We start from the raw sequence: 19,896 nt of genomic DNA, 5'->3' as shown, positions 1-19,896 counted from the left end.
TGCACCACATCCTGTGGGTCAGCTCTGGCCCAGCAGCACTCTGCCCTATATTCCACACAGTGTGGTTTGATGTCCCACTTTTGGGTAAATAAGCCAAGTCTCCAGCAGGCTCTGAGGGCAAGGATCAGGAAACAGCTTCAGCTCTGCGTGGTCAAGGCCAGTTCAAGAAGCTCTTTGCAAAATTTTCCTACTGTTGTGCTGGAACCTCCTGCTTCCCTTCATTTCTTAGAGGGGAAAAAAGAAGTCAGAAGCAGTTAGGGAGTGTGACCTGTGGAGACCCTGAGCATCCTGTGCTGGTGCTGGGAGCAGGGCAGGGCAGGAATTGCTGCCAGCAGTGGGGAGCGTGGGTGGCACGAGGGCTTTGTGTGCTGCTGGAGGATGCTCTGTGCATGCATCCCTCCTAAACAAATCCCTCTTTAAGTGTGTGTGATGGGAATTCAGCTTTTCTTTTTCCTTTTTTTTTTTTCCACTCATCTCCAAGTAGGAGAGAGGCTTATTAGTACTCTCCTTCCATAGGCAAGATGCGGAGGCTGGGGAGTTGTGAGACGAGTTACATTTGCTTTGATCAGGCAAATCTGCTCTCTCCTGGACAGTCCCTTCAGCCAGGAGGAGGAGGAGGGAGGAAAGCACAAGGTGCTGGCAGGAGATCTAGGGGGAAGCTCATAAACCCACCCAGCACAGCCAGGGAAATGAGCTCGTGTCAGGAGGAAGGAATTGTTTCCATGCTGGATCAGCACCTGTTGAAGGAAATGTGTTGAATGTCACTGATGTGCATTCAGAGGAGCTGCACTCTCTTGGCCATGGTGGTGTTTGCAGGCTGGAAGGGCATTTTAGGCTGGGACAGTCCCCTGATGTCTTTTTTAGGGCATTTTCCATCTGCAGCCTCTGAGAATTCCCAGGGAGCTCCTGCTAAGCAGGGGAAGGAAAGGGAGGTTTCAGGGTGAGCTGTGATGGGAGGGAAGGAGGTTTGGGCACCCTCAGGGCTCCAGGCAGATGGAGCTGGAAGAGAAATGGGTTCTGTGAGCATCTCCTCAGCTTTAGTCACAGAGAAGGGAAAGGATCCAGAGCTGAGGGTGCAGGGTGTGAAACGGGAGCAGCTGGCAGTGCCCGGGCTGTGGAGCAGGGCTGGGCACAGCTCTGTGAGCAGGAACCTGCTCCTTGGGAATCTGCTCTTTGGGAAGGACAGATCACTCTGGGGGCTCCCCAAGGTTTCTCTGTGAATTTTCCTGAAGCAGGGCTGGGCACAGCTCTGTGAGCAGGAATCTGCTCTTTGGGAATCTGCTCTTTGGGAAGGACAGACAGCTCTGGGGGCTCCCCAGGATCTCTCTGTGAATGGGACCAGCCTGGCCAGTTTGAGAGTGGAGGAGCAGAGCTGTGTTTGTGTTGGCAGCTGGAGCAGGGCTGTGCCAGCCAGGGCAGGTGATCCCGCCTGAACTGGGGTCTGGGATGGGAGCAGACTCCCCTGGAGGGCAGGAGGGCTCCCTGCCCCACAGACACACGGATTTCTCAGGGTTTGATCTGCCTGTTGCTGCAGGAGCCGAGCCTGTCATTATTCACTGCCATCTGTTAGAGACACGAATGGCAGCTGCTCCCAGTGGTACCTCACAGCTCACAGCGGCTTTCAGCCCCCAAAACTCGAGCCCCCGGGGGATTTACAGAGACAATGAAACTCATCTGATGCTGTAACAAGAGCTCCTCATCGGGCTGGTAACAATCAGTGGGAATTTAGCTGTTCCTTGTAAGCTATTTGCATCTTTGGGAACATTACATTTATACAAATGTGTTTATATCACTGCTAATATTTCCCTCTCTGAGAGAGAGGCCTGGCCTGTGTGGGTGCTTAGAGGAGGGTTTGTGTCAGATTCCTGTCTGCGACAAACCTCAAGTGGAATTCATCACATTTTTGATTCAGGAAGAAATTTGTCTCTCTTTTATTTTCTTTTTTTTTTTTTTTTTGGTCCATTTTGAAAGGCCTGGGCACACACACCCCTGCACAGTGAGATTTAGAAGTGATTACAGTGAGCTGGGAAGCAGCTGTCTGACATCAGTGGGATACAGAAAGCCTCCCAAAGACTTTTTCTTTTGCATAATATTATCCTGATCAGACTCCACTGATCCCACTAAGATGAATTTGTTATGGGGAGCAATAGAAAATGCAGAGGAAAAAGCAACTAAAATGTGTGCAGCTAAAAGTGGTCCAGTCCTGGATCCAGCTCAGTTTTGTGGCTGTTTCAGAGCTCTGCTCCCCAGTTTGCCCATGGCCAAGCTGTGACCTTGGACAAATCTCCTGGCTTCTTTGTGGCTTGGTTTCATCCCTCATGAAATGAGGATATTGTCATTCACCTTGTCTGCAAAACGCTTTGAGGTCTAGTGGTGAAAATTGCTGGGAAGGAGCTTAGGTGGGATTAGAGTTCTGTATTTCTGGGAGTGCAGAGAGCAGAGCTGTGTGTGCAGGTCAGGCTGTGCCTGGCCAGCCAGGGCACACAGGGAAGGGATTTCTTCAGAGGCACACAGAGGAAATTGCTGAAGTGTGTTGTGAGCAAGAGTTATCAGAACTTGCTGGAGCAGAAAGAATCTTAAAATGCTAATGAGCTTTTGTCTGTGGAGCCTTGCTTGGGGCAGTTTCTGCTTTTCTCCTGGCTGACTTTGCAGTGCTGCTCAGGCTCTGCTCGGTGTCCAGTCCTGGCTCTCTTTCACTCTCTCTTTCTGGGGAGGGTGAGAATCCTCCTGGCTGAACCATTTCCCAGGAGTGCTGTTCTGCATTGTGAGAAGCAGGTTATTTTATTTTAACAAACTCTCGATTTTTACAATGCCAAGAGCAGGAGTGCTGGTTTCACTCCTGCAGGCTGCCTCCGTGTCCCAAGGATGTGCATTCCCATTTCATTGTCTTCTATTTTTACCCCGTTTTGGGCAGGAGGAAGGGCTGGGACACCCTTGGGATGGGCAGTGTGTGGGCTGGTGTGGCCGGGGCGTGGCAGGAGGGACAGGGACAGGGACAGGAAGGTGACACATGGCACACACATGAGCAGCCCCCGGCTGTGCCGCTGCTTTTGAAGGCGAATTGAAGCCCTAAAATAACAACAGCCACTCCCTGCTGAGGGAAAGCAGCCGCGATTAGCGGAGCCTCCCGCTGTCTGGTGACACAAGGACTGTCCCCTCTGTGACAAGAGGGTGACATTGCCACCCTCCCCTTGTCCCCGAGGAGGAGCACCGGGCTCCTGCTGCCCTCTGACAGCTCCTGCAGCAAAGGGAGTGGGAGACATGTGCTAACCCAAGGAGACAGCAGATGGGTGCAGGCGCTTTTAAGAACAGCTGCTGGTGTCTCACTCAATAATCCCATTTTTAACAAATCCCTATGATAGCGAAAAAATGCTGCAAATTGGGTTTTTCTGTCCTCTCTCATCTCTCGAGCCACACTTGACCTGTTCAACATGATCTAGGGATTAAAGGCTTGTTATTTTAGCTTCTCTATAATAGATCAGAGGCTGATCTCTGTCAGGCTATTGAGCTACTATTCCTTGGCTCTCCCCCTTTCCCACTTTTCCTTTTGTGTCCCAGGTTCTGTGACAGTGCAGAGATGTGACTCCTGCTAGGGGACACTTTTCCCCAGCACTGTGCACCGTGTCATTAGCCCAAGGTGTGGCTGCAGAACATTTTGGAGCTCTGAGGCTCCCAATTCTAAAGTCTGAAAACTCTGGAGGCTGGGCAGGGAGGGAAGGCCTGGCATCCTCCCTTGTCAGCATCGTCACCCCTCGGGCCAGGAGCAGGGAGGGGTGGGGAGGGAGCCTTGTTCTTCTCCAGGGGGGCTCCAAAGGTGTTTTTCTGTCTGCGATCCGAAGCAGGGAAGCTGTGGAGCCGATGCTGTCGGTGCTGAGCTCTCGGCTGTGGGCTGAGGTGTCCTTGGTCACCGCCGTGCTTCAAACTAATCCCGCCTTTGCCGACACAACGTTGCTGCTAATTCCCTCGGTGCCCATGTGGGGAAGCCGTGTCACCGAGATGCAAAGTGGCTTATCCAAGGTCACCCGCAAGGAAATGGCACGGGGAGGGAGAGAGCGCAGCTCTATCGGCTCCCAGTGCTCCCCAGTGCAGCTGGTGCCCTTCGGGAAGGCGTTGCTGATGGACAGGTGTGCTTGTGCCACGGGAGAAAGAGGATTCTTTTTTTTACCTTAGGAGAGAGAGGCAAAACCTCTGTCGGGGGTGTCTGGGGGAGAGCTGGGCCCGTGTTTGCCCAAATCCCCGGCTGGCAGCTCCTCCGACAGGTGCCAGTGGGTGCAACCCGGAGAGACACCGGGGCAGGGAAGGAGAGTGGCACATCCAGAAGAGGCACCGAGACAGGGACAGGGATGAGAAGGAGAGCAGCACATCCCAGAGAGGCACCGGGAGAGGGATGAGAAGGAGAGCAGCACATCCCAGAGAGGCACTGGGAGAGGGATGGGAGCAGAGCAGCACATCCCGGAGAGGCACCGGGGCAGGGACAGGGAGCAGAGCAGCACATCCCGGACAAGCACCGGGGCAGGAGCAGCGATGGGAAGAGCAGCCCATCCGGACAGCGGGGGCAGGGCAGCGATCGGAAGAGAGGGCACAGGGAGACGGACAGGGATGGGGGCAGAGCAGCCCATCCCAGAGAAGCCCCGGGGCAGCGCCGGGGGCAGCGCGGCGGCTCCCGCGGCTCGGGCGGGGCGCTGCGCGGGGCGGGGCGGGGGCGGGCGCGGAGCGGCGGCGGGAGGCGGGCGCTGTCCATGGCCCTGCGGAGCTCCGGGCGGCCCCGGGCTCCGCCGCGCCGCCGAGCGAGCGAGCGATGGGCAACACGGTGCACAAGACGCTGGCAGGTACCGCGGGGCCGCGGGCGGGGGGCGCCTCCTGCCCGGGGATGCTGCGGGCGGGCGGGCGGCGGCCGTGCCGCCCTCCCCGGTGCGAGGCTCCCCGGGAGAAGCCGGGCGTGTGGGCAGTGCCCGGGGAAGCCGAGCGTGCCGGCAGTGCCCGGAGGAGCCGGGCGTTCGGGCGTTTCGGGGGTTTTTGCGAGCCGCTCGCTGGCGGCGATGCGCGGCGGGCGGGGATGCTGAGCGCGGGGTGAAGCGGGGCTGATCCCGCAGCTGGAGCGGCGATCCCAGCCCTCGCACCCGCTCCTTGGAGGGGCTCTCTGCTTCATTTCCCCTGCTCGTTGTGGTTTTTTAATACAACTTTTTAATGGGGAGAGACGTTAGTTGTTCGGAGTGGCCGGGTGAAATGTTGGGTGGGCTGCCCTGCCTTTAAAATTGCCTTTTTAGCCAATTCTGCACTCAGACAAGACATGTACAGATTCTTTTCCTTTGCAAGTTCGTAACTGTGGGGTTCTCTCCCCCCTCGGAGAATCTGTGCATAATAAAAGCAGTTGGTCTCTATAGAATCAACAGTGTTGAATTACTGAGCCCTTGCCAGGCTGTATCTTCAGCTACTTTGCTTTTCTTCTCTTTTCTGCTCTTGCAGAGCTCCTGCATTGCATCCTTTGTACTTCAGGCTCCCATAAATAAAAAGGGTATTATTAAACTTATTTAAAGAAGCAGGAGGACCTATTGAACACATACACGTCTGCCTGTAATCAGCCAGGGAGCTGAATATAGAAATAAAGAGAGGAATAGATTAGCATTTGGATGTGCCATATATTGTCTTTGCAAAGAGAGGTTGCCTGGGACCTTCAGGGCACAAAAGAAAGCTGCTAAGCTCGTGGTTTAGCTGTGAAGCAGCGATTAGATTTCTAGTTGCATCTCCTCTCGTTCTCTATTACATTTAAATGGGACATTAGCCCCTCTGACAATAAGGAAGTTTTCATTTTTTTTTCAATACTTCACCAGCTGGCAAATAAAAGGCATAGTGAGGAGTGCATGACCTTGGAGGAAATTTATTTTGCGGGTTGGCTTTTCAGCTGGGGGCACATGCAAATAAACCTGGGAGGGGGGAAGAAAAGCCAGGGAAACACCTTTGGGTCAGCAGAGGTTACCCTGGTCAGGCTGGAACTTCCCAAAGGAAAAATCTCTGTACCTGCTGGGCCGTGGGATCCAGCAGAGAGCTCTGCTCCAGAAGGCTGGGAGTTGTACCAGCCCTGGTGCTAGAACAGTCTCTCCTGAGCAGCCTCCACATGCTCAGCCCTCCACACGTGAATTTAAAAAAAGGGATGACATCAGCTGCACCGCAGCTCCGCCATTCAGGACGTACTCGCGGCGCTTTCAAAAGGAGCCGTTCAGGAGGAAAAGTTTGATTGGAGGGGGGTGAAAAAAAAATGAAGGCTTGATTTATGGAGACCTCCCAGCTCAAGCGTTTGTTCTGGTGGCCTAGAAAACCTCGGTGGTGTCCGTCCAGGTGGAGGCTGTCTGGGAGCATTACAGCGCTGGGGATGGTCCATTGGCAAACATTTGTCAAATTGCGCAAGGCAAAGCTATGCAGGACACTTGAATGCCTCTGCTGAGGGCTGGATGATGCTGGAAATGTGTCTTTTTCCCAAATTCAGTTTGCTTTTTACAAGAGTAGTGACAGCCCAAAGGAGCTGTTAACCTGTGGCCGCAGAGGAGCTTTTGGATGTTTGCACTTTGGAAGTTTGTGAATGTTTTTTGTCGGGTTGGACCCCATTCAGCAATTTTTCATATGAAATTGAATTTTGGATGGATTGTTTGTCTTTCATTATCCAAATGGCATTGCGGAGGGAAGCAGGTTTAGAGCTGTTCTTGGAACAGTCCTTTTGAAAATTAGAAAGTTTTTCCGGGAGACTGAATGGTTGGATGAAGTCCTATTTATAAATGTGAGGGCTGTTTAGAATTAGTCAAAGATAATCAGTCAGAATTAAGTCTTTCCTTTTCTTGGTCCAGAATGCACCTCTTTCTGCACCCTGCAGACTGAGCAAGGCACTTTCACTCTTGTTTTTACAAACAGAGGAATTGTTCTCTGTCCCATGGACTGAAGAAACTTCTTAATAAAACCCAAACAATCGAACAGAACGTCTTCAAACTGAAATTTGCTTACTTGTGTTAAATTGATTCAGTGCAGAATCACTTTGGTGGTTTTGTTCACCATAAATAGCTTAAGGTAGAAAAAGCCTTTTCAATGCAATCAGATGTAGAGGGAATGTGGGGGGACCTGGCTCCTGGAAAAGCCAAACAAGCAGCAATTCAGGTTTAATACAGAAATGGCAATGCTTTTCTCAAACAGCAGAATTCAATTTTAAATCCTATTGAGGACAACTCATTTTTATACCCGAATTGGCTGAATGTGCTTGAACAAACCATTCCTGTTGCATCTTTAAACCTCGCCCAGCCTCATCCGTTCCTCCGCACGTTTCCGTGGAGCGATGCAAGAGCACACGCTATCGGTGCCGGAGGAATTCGTGCCGGGAGCTCGGGAATCTCGTGTTTGCCGAGTGTCCGATGGTTAGCACACAATGGGCCCAGGCTTTGTCAAATGAACCGCGAGGTTCCGAGCGGGAGCGGCGCCCACACGAGTAATGAGGCTGCGCCTAATGAGAGGCAGCTCCTGGGGAGGCATGGAGGGGAAAGGAGCTGGGATGTGTCAGATGCGCTTGAAGCAGGCCTGAGGTGCTGCTGGAAGCCGCTGTTCTCTGGGTGACAGCGAAATGACACCCGACACACGGGGATGCTGCCCGGAGCGCTCGGGATGCTCCGGGAGCGGCTCCCGCATCTCCTGCAGGAGCGGCTCCACACGGGCTGGGCATGGATGTCGCTGTTCCCCTGCTCCCCTCGCCTCCCTGCCCATGGCCTGAAGTGATTTGCGGGCAGCTGGGTGAGGGAATTGTTGGTTTTTGAGGCACGGTGTTGTCCTGGCTCCTGCAGGTGATGGCAGGCCCGTATCTCCTGCAGGAGCAGCTCCACACGGGCTGGGCATGGATGGATGTCACTGTTTCCCAGCTCCCCTGTCACTGTTCCCCTGCTCCTCTCGCCTCCCTGCCCATGGCCTGAAGTGATTTGCCGGCAGCTGGGTGAGGGAATTGTTGGTTTTTGAGGTGTTGTCCTGGCTCCTGCAGGTGATGGCAGCACCTGGGCTGGCCCGCATCCCCTGCAGGAGCAGCTCTGGGCGTGGATGTCACTGTTTCCCTGCTCCCCTGTCGCTGTTCCCCTGCTCCCCTCGCCTCCCTGCCCATGGCCTGAAGTGATCTGTGGGCAGCTGGGTGAGGGAATTGTTGGTTTTTGAGGCACGGTGATGTTCTGGCTCCTGCAGGTGATGGCAGCACCTGGGCTGGGAGCTGCTGGATCTGTGGGATTTGTGGCTCTGTGCCTGCTTTTCTGCAGGGAATCGCTGTGTAGCTGGGGTGAGAGAGGCAGGGAGCAGCACAAAGCACTCTGGTGCCATCGATGGTGCTCCTTCCTTCCATGGGGCTCCTTTCTGCAGGCACACACAGGGCTCAGGAAAGGGTTAATAGCCAGTGGGAGCCAGGGCAGGCTGGGGAGAGGGGAAAATTCCTGTGATGCAGGGAAAGCCTTGTGAGAGCAGTGTCCCCGTGGTGCCAGGGGAAGGTGGACAGCTGCTGGACACAGCAGGCACTCACCAGCCCAGGCACAGGGCAAGGACTTTCCACTTGGGATCCAGCTGTTGGTCCTGACCCAAATAGGGGCATTGGTATTTAACACAGCAGCCAAATTCCGTTTTTAGAATCTGGCTGGGATCTGATTGCTGTGCTTCTCCCACAGCCTTCCTCACAACTGCGAGGAATACCAAGTATGAGTGGCATTTGTGTCTGGTAAACACGAGGGAGAATGGGGCTTGTTCTGGCACAAGTCACTTTGGTGCAAGAAATTATTTTGTGTTCTTAAGGAAAAGGCTTCTAATCATCAACCCACCCTCAACAAGGCAGAAATCTCAAGTTTAGGCCCCCACCAGGCTGGTGCTCCCATCTGCCAGGCCAGACAGGGATGGTTGGGGGGTCCTGGTTACAGTACAGCAGCAAGAATTTACAGTTTGTGGGTTAAAAAAGACATTTCTGTGTATGCCTTTCCAAAATACGGATTCAGTTCTCCTCTAAGAAATGAAGAGCAAAGTCCATGCAGTGGGAAAAGATCTCTGCCTTTTCCAGGGGCTGAAATCTCACTTGAAGGAGCACTTTTGTTTAGATTTGTTTGCTGGTCCCTCCTCCTTCAGCTGCTAGTGATGCACTGTGGGAGGAGTTCTTGTTATTGTCAGGAGTTCAGTAAATTGTTTGATTTGGCTCCAGTCTGACTTTAGGAAAACTACAAAAAACCACTTCAGGTTGTTCTGGTTTGAGTGAAAAATGTTCCTGTTCAGACCAGTTTTTGGTTTGGGTTTGGTTCAGTGCTGATCAACACGGACTGCAGGTGTTAATCCAGCCTGATTTTGCCTGTTTTTCTGCATCTTTTAGGCTGGGAGTTGAGGTTCTGAGAGTCTGTCACTGATTTTGATGACTCCCTGTGTGACCTTTGAGCAAGTGCCTTTATCACAGGATTGCTTTGAATGTAAGGGAGGCAGGAAACCCTGGCTCACATGGGGCTACAAGAGTTAATTAATTATGAAGCATCTCCTGGAAGAAGGTCACAGGAGTGAAGAAAAAAAAAAAAAAAGAAGAAAAAAGATGAATTCACTGCTTTCTTAGCAGCCTTCTGCTTTCCCACTCTTCAAAAGGAAACCTGTGAGGCTGCTCAGCCTTCTGTGGGATTTAGAGCTGGAGCAGGTTGATTGTGCACCCAGGGCTCTCTGTACATGCCCCAAACTGTGCTGCAGCCAACTGGCACCATTAATTCAGCCTTTGGCACCTCGGCCCTGGAGGCTGGAGGAACAACTGTGCTCCAATGCAGGCAGGCATCGCCTCCCAGGCTGGTGTTAAATGGAGCTGTGTCATGGCCCACGGGCTGTCACACACACCCAGCACTGTGCCAAGTGTGTCATTAGAGCCAGAGCTTTCCCTGTCTCCAATGGCTTGTGCTGGGCAGGTGCCCTCTCTCTCTTTTTTATTTTTAATTTTTAATTATTTATGCTGCTCCAGAGGGGAATTGTTTGGCTGGGAATTCTGGCAAGCAGCGCTTTCCCCACAGGGAATTTCTTTGCTGGGAATTCTGGCATGCAGCACTTTCCCCACTTTTATTTCTTTGGATCATTTTATTTCTTTGGATAATTTTGTGTGTCAGCATCTCACCCTCCTGCAGACACTGAAAATCCCACCCCAGGGTCTGTGTGTGTGGGCAGAGCCCTCGGAGAGCCCTCCCTGCAGGCAGAGGAAATCGCAGCTCCCCAGCACGTTATCATCTGATAACCCATGGAAGTGCTTCAGGATGGTTGAGGTGTTTAACTCCAGGCAAGCAGCTCTTTCCCCACAGGGAATTGCTTTGCTGGGAATTCTGACAAGCAGCACTTTCCCCATAGGGAATTGCTTTGCTGGGAATTCTGACAAGCAGCGCTTTCCCCACTTTTATTTCTTTGGATAATTTTATTTCTTTGGATAATTTGGATAATTTTGTGTGTCAGCAGAGGCTGGAAATCCCACCTCAGGGTCTGTGTGCGGGCAGAACCCTCGGAGAGCCCTCCCTGCAGGCAGAGGAAATCGCAGCTCCCCAGCACGTTATCATCTGATAACCCATGGAAGTGCTCAGGATGTTTGAGGTGTTTAACTCCAGGCAGGCAGGTTTGGATGTTTATTTGACAGGAGGAGGATGAGTCACTGCCAGCCTTGTGCCGGGTTCCTCTCCCGGTCCTGCTGACGATCTTGTCACATTCGCTGCCTTTTCAATCAGGAATGCAAATCAGCACCTCTGAGGATTTCACCTCTCGGCTTGAGGAGCTGCTCTCGGGGCAGCCGTGTCCTGCCACTGCAGGGTTTGCCTTGAAAGGAAACATTTTCCTTCTCAGCAGCATCCCGCTGTTTACAGAGCCTATCTGAGAGCCTTGGCTGCTAAATTAGGAGCAGCCTCTCCTAAGGTGGAGCGTGCACGTCACCGTGATGGATGTGGTGGGTTCGGGAGAGGAGAATTGGCACAGCGGGCACAGGGAGAGCCCTTGAGGGGCTGCTGCTGGGCTGGCTTTGTGAGCTGGAACCCAGCTCAGATCCCACCTGGATTTCCCCATGGGAAGGTGTGTGAGATCCTCTAGCACAGGGAGAGCCCTTGAGGGGCTGCTGCTGGGCTGGCTTTGGTGCTGCACGATGATTTTCCCTGGGACACAGCTCAGATCCCACCTGGATCTCCCCATGGGAAGGAGTGTGAGATCCTCCAGCACTCCTCTGTGCATTCCTGTGAGGAATGGATTTGTGTGATGGTGTGAGTTTATAACATTTGTATTCCCTCAGCTTTCTCATGAGGCTGAAAATAGAATTAAAGTTTTTAAAGTGCCTCTCAGTTACCCCATCTCCAAATCAAAAAAGGGTATCATTGATGCATTTCCATGTTATTATCCCGTGTTTATCTCCCTTCCCCTGCCCAGGGCAGTTTCTGGGAGCAGTTTGGAGTCCTGTGCCCTGCACAGCAGCCAAACCACAGGGCTGACTCACAACCTGCACCTTCCCTGCTCCTCAGGAGCTCCTTCTGGCCACTTTTGGGGCTCCCTGGCACCCAGATTCTCCAGACCTATCCAGAGGCAGAGGTGCCAGGGAGTGGGGAAGGGCTTTGCGGACGGGCCTGGCTCTGGCACATCTCAGCGAGGTTCCTGTGCCTGCAGCAGCTGCAGGAAGCTTTGCTGGAGGAGGATTTCCATACTTTGTTCTGTTCTCTCATTCAGGCAGCTCCTCCACCCCTGTTTGGTGTCACTGATCTGTGTCCTGGAGGGGACAGAGGTGTTTTGGTGCCTTAGTGAGGTTCCACCCCTTCTCCTCCCCATCCCAGCTCTTTGCCCAGAGGCATCAGCAGGGACAGACCCTCCCCAAGCTCCCTCAGATAAGATCTGTGCCCATGGCAGGACGTTTTTGGTGGGAGGAGATGCTGTTTACTCAGTGTTCTTCCCTACCTTGGTGATGGCTGTGTTTCTTTTCCCCGTGTATGATAAAGAGAATGAATCACTGGCACTGGGAGAGTTTATTTCACCTTACCTGTGCCAGCTTTTCCCTGCAGACCTGGATGCCCTGTTGTCTCAATTAGTGAGTGCTGGAACATGAATTCCTGCTGTCTGAGCACTTGGGCTGGGGCTTTGGGGAGGAGGGAGGGAGGAGAAAGTGATTTCTTGCTTGTTAATTTGTTTTCCCCTCTGTGTCCAGGGAGATCTCCTCCTCTGCTTTGTGTAAGCAGGGCTTGCTTTCCACCCCGGGGGTTTTTTCTCCCTGGGTTCTTTCAGACCTCTGGCAATGGAGCAGCTCCTGCTGAGAGGATCTGACCCCAATCCTTCCCCTTTTCCAACAAAACCATGTCTTTTTTCCCTTTTTTTCCTTTCTGATGTTAGGAAACCAAATCAGAAGATAAAAAATGATTTATTGCTTCAATTGCACAGGAAGATTCCTTAAAGACAAAACCATCTAACTGCACTTCAAAGCCTTCCCAGTGCAGCTGGGAAATCACATTTAGGATTTTTTTTAAGAGCTACTGATGCTTTGAGGGGAGAAGGATGGATGGAGTTGTGTTTGTGGTTGTTGGCTGGATAATTGCATGTAACAGGTTTTGGTTTTGAACTTTGCAGGTTTTACTGTGGATTTTTACATAATAATGATAGTTCTGTGCTTTAAGAATTCTCCTATTTTAACCATTTTCCTGTGATTGCACTCCTGATAGGAAAATGTCTAATGGTTATGTGGGAGAAATAAATAGACACATAAAAGTAAAGCTCTGGTTTTTGTTGGCTGTGTGGCAGCACAGAGAAAACAATCAGTCAGGAAAGAATTCCCTGGAGCAAAAGTTTTCCATCAGGTTTCCAAATGCCAGGGAATAAAGATTTTTGATTTTTGCCCTCCTCTATAACTCAAACATTGAATCCTCCAGGCCCTGCCTGGAGAAGCCAAAGATAAAAGATAGAATATCCCATTTGGCAGCACAAATGAAATAATTTCATTCAGGTTTATCTTGCTCTGCTCAGAGATAACTGGCACAGCTTTCCTGAGCCTGTTATCTCCCCTGCTCTCACTGGGACACCAGCTGCTCAGCTTGATGTCTTCTGGAATTTATGGAGTGCAGTGCAAAAGTTATCTCCTCAGCTTGAAAGCACAATTCCTAATGAGGGAAAATTGCTGTTTCTTGGGGTCTTAAACTTGACACAGTTGGATGGAGCTTTTTCTTTTTTTCCCTGGGAACACAAAACTCCACTGGAGATCTGCCTGGTGTGGTGTCCTGGGGGTGGCTAAAATTCTCTTAAGAGGCTGCAGTGAATTTTTGGGGGAATACAGGACCAGGAATTTTGAGCACGTGCTCTCCAGAATACAGGTAGAATACAATAAATAAGAACAGTTCTATCACTGGAGATCTTAAAGAACAAGTTCTTTTTATTTGTTATTCATCACCCAGGCATGGAATTAGTAGAACTGGACTACCAGGGCTAAGGGTGGGTTTGATAATCCTGGCAAAAAGCTGTGTCCCCTTGTGACCTTTTTTAGGGGCTGTTCTGGCCCTTTCCTCAGGACACCTGCAAAAACTCTTGGTTATTTTGTCCTGCCAAGTGAAAGGGTTTCCAAGAACGAAAACAGAAATCATTTTCTAAGTGGCTGTTGCTCGTAGAGATAAAGAACATCTTCCCCTGGCGGGTATTTCAGAATCCCAGGTGTTCTGGTGCTCTCTCCTGGGGTGGAGGTGTCCCCTGCAGGCTGCAAGGCAGATCCCCACCCGGGACACCTGATTTGTGGGGTTGAAACAGCAATTACCGGGCACCCGAGTTGTTTAAACAGGTTTAAATAGCAATTTGTGGGGTTTAAACAGCAATTACCGGGTGATTTGGCAGCACAGAGCAGCTCAAGCTGCCGATGCCATCAAAGGCACAGGGTGAGAAGGGCAGAAGTTCCACAAGGCTCAATTTCAAGGAAATCTGAGTTTATACAAAGTGATTTCAGCCCCTGTAGTGTGGGTTTAAACACCTGAGCGTGGAGCAGGGTTTGTGCCTGGGGATTGTTATCCAGGGGATTGTAATCCCTGTTTATCCTGGATTGTATCCTGGGATTGTAATCCCTATTATCTGGGTATTTGTAATCCCTGTTATCCTGGATGAATTGTAATCCTGGGAATTGTAATCCCTGTTATCCGGGATTGTAATCCTGGGGATTGTAATCCCTGTTATCCTGAGGATTGTAGCCCCTGTTATCCAGGGGATTGTAATCCCTATTATCCTGGGTTTTGTAATCCTTGTTATCCTGGGGATTGTAATCCTGGGGATTGTAATCTCTGTTATCCTGAGGATTGTAACCCCTGTTACCCTGGGGATTGTTATCCAGGGGATTGTAATCCCTATTATCCTGGAGATTGTAATCCTTGTTATCCTGAGGATTGTAATCCTGGGGATTGTAATCCCTATTATCCTAGGGATTGTAATCCCTGTTATCCAGGGGATTGTAATCTCTGTTATCCTGAGGATTGTAGCCCCTGTTATCCAGGGGATTGTTATCCAGGGGATTGTAATCCCTATTATCCTGGGTTTTGTAATCCTTGTTATCCTGGGGATTGTAATCTGTGTTATCCTGGGTTTTGTAATCCCTGTTATCCAGGGGTTTTGGAAGGGGTGGGAAGAGCCCACCCAGCCCCATGCACAACCCCAGACGCACAAACCCAAATTCTGTTCAATGACCAAAATGAACCTGCCGAGCCCAGGGCTGCTCCCAGGGATGTCAGAGTGGCTCAGGACAGGCTCTGTCTGACTCCAGGGTGCTTCTCCCACCCTGTGCTGGGTTTGGGGGCTCAGATGGATGCAGGAAAACTTCTCCCTGCCTTCCTCAATAATCTTAAGAGATCTTCTCCAGCCTAAACTGTGCCTCGTGCCTTCAGACATCTGACAAGTGCTTTATGTAAGACCTCTCAGATCCGTGGAATTGTGCAGGAAGGAGGATTTTTTAAATTTTATTTTATTTTTTTTTTTTCTGGAATAAGAATTGCCTTCTTCCAAATTAGCTTAGTCTGCTGCTGACGTCACCCGCTGTGCCAGGGCCTGTGAGGCTGCCAAATTCCAGAATCTGCTCTGAGATGTGACAGGCAGGGATCTGCTGGCCCCGGGCGCCCTGCCTGCTGCCACAACTTCCATGTCTAGACAAAGGATGCAGCTCACCTGCAGGGCTCAGCCATCCCCTCTGTTTGTTTTGCTAGAGCACAGTCATTAAGAGATGAATTTATATTAAAGGCTTCCAAGAAATGCCTCTGCAACCCCAATGTTTATGTAAGAGAGAACGAGAAATTCATAATTTATTGAATTTGTGTGTGTTCTGCTTGGGATTATTCATTGGAGGAACATACTAAGTGATTTTTTGTATCCTAGTAACCAACTGCGGTTGCTTTTCCATGAATAATCTTTCTAGTTTAACTTGACCAGTCAAATCTAGAAGGGAAAACTCAAATTAAATTTTCAAGGCTCAGATAGCTTTTGCAGGTGAGAGAGAACACATTTTTTTCTCCCTCATTTAACCACATAATGATCAGATTGACAGATGCTGTCTGGAGAGTTGGATCTTCCCAAGCAGAACAAAAGTGGAAGTTTGACTCGTTATGAACTGAGCTTCAAAGCTTGATTCCTTTAATATTCATAATTAATGAATTGGTTAAAATAGTCCTTTCCTCCCTCAATCTGATGGTTTCCAGGGCAGATTTTTAATTGCAATGCAGATTATTTCCCTTTTGTGGGGAGCCCAGCGTGGGGGGTCTCCCATCAGCTCATGAGGACACTCTGATGGTTAATTAATAAAATGATTTGTGAATTATTTCTCCCTGCCTTGCCAGCCCTGTGTGGAACAGCTGGAGTTTAGCACTTAATAAGAGTGCGTTCACATTTTTCTTCTTCAAAATTTATTTTGATTCAGAAGGAGCCCCTTTTCAGATTTATGTTTCGAGGGGTTGTGTTTCTTTCAAAATGCCTCTTGCTCTCAGAAATATTAAAAGCTACTTTGAGAAGCAAAACAAAGATAAGAATTTCCTTCCTGGCTCCCTGGGCGAGCTCCTGGTTTCTCCCAGCCTCGTGGAGCGCTCAGCTGACCATCTCCAAGCAGAGGGCAGAGGGACATTCCTCCCTGAGAGGTCAACACCACTTCTCATTTCCAACCAAACTCTTTGCAAGGCCTCTTTTTGTATGCATTCCTATTTAGTCAATGTTTACAGCCCCGTGGAAATTAACTGCCCTCCTGTAAATACCAGAGTCTATGGGCAGGCTGGAGGAATCCTCTCCAAACCACGTCAAGCAGCTCTCAGCCACTGGCTCAGATTTTCCTTGGAGATGAGATTAATGGTGTGGCCAAGCCCCAGGAGGAGGGAGAAGCTTTCCCTGTGTGCCCATGGATTGTGACCGTGCTTTCCCCCTGCCCCCTTATCTTGGACACGTGGAGCAATCCTGCTTTCCTTGAAATGTTGGGTAGGGCAGTGCTGAGGATGTTTCTGGGCCCATATTCCTGCATTTCCCCTTTCTGTGCCCATATTTCTGCACTTCCCTTTCTGTGCCCATATTCCTGCATTTCCCCTTTCTGTGCCCATATTCCTGCATTTCCCCTTTCTGTCCCCATTTCTTCATTTCCCCTTTCTGTCCCAATTTCTCCACTTCCCCTTTCTGTGCTCATATTCCTGCACTTCCCCTTTCTGTCCCCATTTTCCCTTTCTGTGCCCATATTCCTGCATTTCCCCTTTCTGTGCCCATATTTCTCCACTTCCCCTTTCTGTGCCCATATTCCTGCATTTCCCCTTTCTGTCCCCATTCCTGCATTTCCCCTTTCTGTGCCCATATTCCTGCACTTCCCCTTTCTGTCCCCATTTTCCCTTTCTGTGCCCATATTCCTGCATTTCCCCTTTCTGTGCCCATTTTCCCTTTCTGTGCCCATATTCCTGCATTTCCCCTTTCTGTCCCCATTTCCCTTTCTGTGCCCATATTCCTGCATTTCCCCTTTCTGTGCCCATATTTCCGCATTCCCCCTTTCTCCTTCATTTCCCCTTTCTGTCCCCATTCCTGCATTTCCCCTTTCTGTGCCCATATTCCTGCATTTCCCCTTTCTGTCCCCATTCCTGCATTTCCCCTTTCTGTGCCCATATTCCTGCATTTCAGTGTCTGATGGATTTGGGACCAGGGAAATCCCTGCTGTGGCTCTGTTTTGGTAACTTCAGGCTCCCCGGACATTTGGGATCCCTTTTCCAGCTCAGCTTCCCAGCAAGATGATGCAAATGGGAGCTTCTGGGTGTCCTGAATTTCGAAGAACTGGAGGGACAGTGTGGAGTTGTGTTTTATTGTGGCCAGAACCACGGAGGCTGTGAGCTGTCAGCACATAATTGTGCACTTTGTGTTTGGTAGTAAAAGTTTGTTCTACCAAAAAAAGGAACAAAAAGAGCTGCCCAAAGAGGAACAAATTCCTTCTCTCTTTGCAGCTTTTCAGATGTGATTTATAGGTGTGTTTTTCCAAGTGAGTCCAAACAAGGCCAGTGAATGGCTCTGAATTAGTTTGATTCTGTTAATTGCAACAAGAGACATCTGGGTGGGAATGGGAGGGTTTAGCAGCTGTTTTTTTGTTTCATGTGGGATTTCTAATATTCCCAATTCCACAGTTACCAAGGAGTGCTGCTGGACTGTGCACTGGGGTTTAGAGGTAGAAATGACCAATGAAAAATACAAAAAAACCCAAAATACAGCTGTAACAATAACAACAACAACTGGCAGCTCTGTGGTGAACTGTTTGGAAGGAGTTCTGCTGAACAACAGCCCAAACTTTACATTAAAAAAGTGAGAAAACAGGGTGTAAATTAGGGCTTGGTGCTGCCTGGACCTGGCCATTGCAGTGCTGTTTGCTCTCTAATTCACACCTTCACCCCAAGGATTCTTTCATTTGGGGCAGGGAACAAAAAAAAAAATTGTTTTCATCATTTCTGGCTTTTCAACAACGCAAGGAATTGTGTCTCATCTCCAGATTGTTTTTGGTTCACCTGCCTCTATCATATTTTGGCTGTGATACCACAAAGACAGAAAGAATAAAGGGAGAAAAATGCTGATGTTGATTTAGGTGTGCTGGGTTCAAACCCCACTGGAATTAAGGTTGACACAGAGGCTTAAAAATAAACCTCTCTTGCTCAAATCCTTCTTGTGTTGAAATAATTGAAGGCATTTGAGACGAAGGAAGGGGGCTGAGGTCATGGTGTGTCCGGTAATGGTATGACTGTATTTATTTATTTTTTTTGTTTGGACAGTTTAATGTCTTGAAGTGGGTCTTGTTTCCTCTTATTAATTCCTGCAAATATCATGGAAAAGGATCTCAGAGCTGAGCCATGCAGCAGCCAAGTGTTGCACAACCACCTGCCTCTCAGATTGCCTTCACAGCTTAGCAGAGAAATCTGCATTTTTAAAAACCTCAGCTAAGGAAAAGAGGGATGCATCTTTTTTTAGTGGGATGTTTTCCTGTGTTTCTGGACCAGTATGCTACTCTTTTTTTTTTTCCTTGCTTTTTTCTTTTTCCCTTTAAATTTTTTTTTATTTGTTTCTGAAGTATTTAGAAAAAAAAAAGCCCCAGCTTGTTTGTCTGAACATTTACTAAAACAGCCAACAAAAAATGTGATGTTATTGTACAGGTTGGACTGTGCACGAGTTGAGTGAGGTCATCACAAAAAGAGAGTTTGGCCAGATTGAATTTCCTTGAAATCTCCCTGCTGGGACAGAGCTGGCTTGAGGCAGCAGCGCACCAGTACAGCCCCAGTGAGCTCCCAGTGCCACCAGTGCCACCAGTGCCTCTGCGCCAGGGAAACCAGCCTGGCACAGAGCTCTGCTGTGCCCCTGATTTAATTACAACCAGTTATTACCCTTGTTTTGCCCTGTTTTGGATTCTTTACATATTGTTTTGGAAAAGCTTAGTGGGATCACAGCCTTTGTATATATAAAATATAGGATGATTGAGGAGCTGGCCACTGCTTTATTTAGCTTCCTCAGCCATGCATTCCTCCCCAAGTATTCTCCCCTCCTGCTGCCAGATCACTGTTTAAATTGTGTGTAAATAGAAAAGGAGCTGTGGACACAGTTAGAAAATGCTGGAAGAGGGATTTGCTGGGAAGAAAACCCCCTTTTCCTGGGGTTTTTGGCTCTTAGGGCAGATCTGAAGCCCTCTCTGGGTGGCACTGTTAAATCTGATGGCTCTCTGGTTATCCATCCCTGTTTGGACTGGAATAGCTCCACTGGGTTTTTTTTCTTTTCAACTGAATTCTTTGGAGTATAGAGAAGTTGTAATTAGGAGGAGAAAAGAAAAAGGGACTCTTAGAAGCACTGTGAAGAGAGATAAAGAAAAGAGAAATTTCTGTAAAAGTGAGGAAGCAAGGAAAAAGAGCAGGTTTGTTCCTTTTATCTTGGGGGGTTTTTAGGGAAAAGTAGAAGGTGGAATGAATGACCAGGCTCTCCTTCCTGCACCTGCAGCATCTCTCCAGGTGCTGATCTCACCCTTCTCAGAATCCCAGAATGGTTTGGGTTGGAAGAGGCCTAAAGATCCCCTCATTCCAACCCCTGCCATGAAAGGGACGCCTTCACCAGCCCAGGTGCTCATCATCATCATCACAGCTTTTCTTCCTCCCCAGCCCTGGAGGATTGCTGTGCTCAGGGGGGAGTTTTTGGTGTTTTCAGGGAGTGTGGAAATCGCAGCTCCTGGCTGGAGCCTCACACACCCACCTGAGTCATGGCAGCGCAGCTCATGGCCTGGCCTTGCTCCAAACATGCTTTGGGGAGGTGGGGAAGGCTGTGGATTGTGTACAGCCCAAACCCAGAGGGATGCAGATAAGGTAAACACAGCTTTTCGGGGATTTTTGGAGAACAATGCATGGAAAGTGAAGCTCAATTGCCACTATCGCTCTTAAA

General features: G+C 49.7%; 1 protein-coding gene across 2 annotated transcripts in view; it reads left to right on the top strand.

Annotated features, from left to right (window-relative positions):
- The window catches only part of NEURL1B (neuralized E3 ubiquitin protein ligase 1B), a 121,897-nt gene that overhangs the window by 82,668 nt on the left and 19,333 nt on the right, over positions 1–19,896 (top strand). The window contains exon 1 of one of the 2 annotated variants that reach the window (XM_064724997.1): positions 4,720–4,829. The exons of the other annotated variant lie outside the window; for it this stretch is intronic. Coding sequence (XP_064581067.1) covers positions 4,799–4,829 — 31 coding nt within the window. The 5' untranslated portion in view covers positions 4,720–4,798. Of the gene's footprint in view, positions 1–4,719; positions 4,830–19,896 lie in introns of those variants that run through there. 2 annotated transcript variants of the gene reach the window in all.

Source organism: Zonotrichia leucophrys, chromosome 13, assembly GCF_028769735.1.
Source record: "Zonotrichia leucophrys gambelii isolate GWCS_2022_RI chromosome 13, RI_Zleu_2.0, whole genome shotgun sequence".
NCBI classification, from domain to species: Eukaryota; Metazoa; Chordata; class Aves; order Passeriformes; family Passerellidae; genus Zonotrichia; species Zonotrichia leucophrys.
Note: the sequence above shows the minus strand (reverse complement) of the source record. Positions and strands in the feature narration are given on the sequence as shown.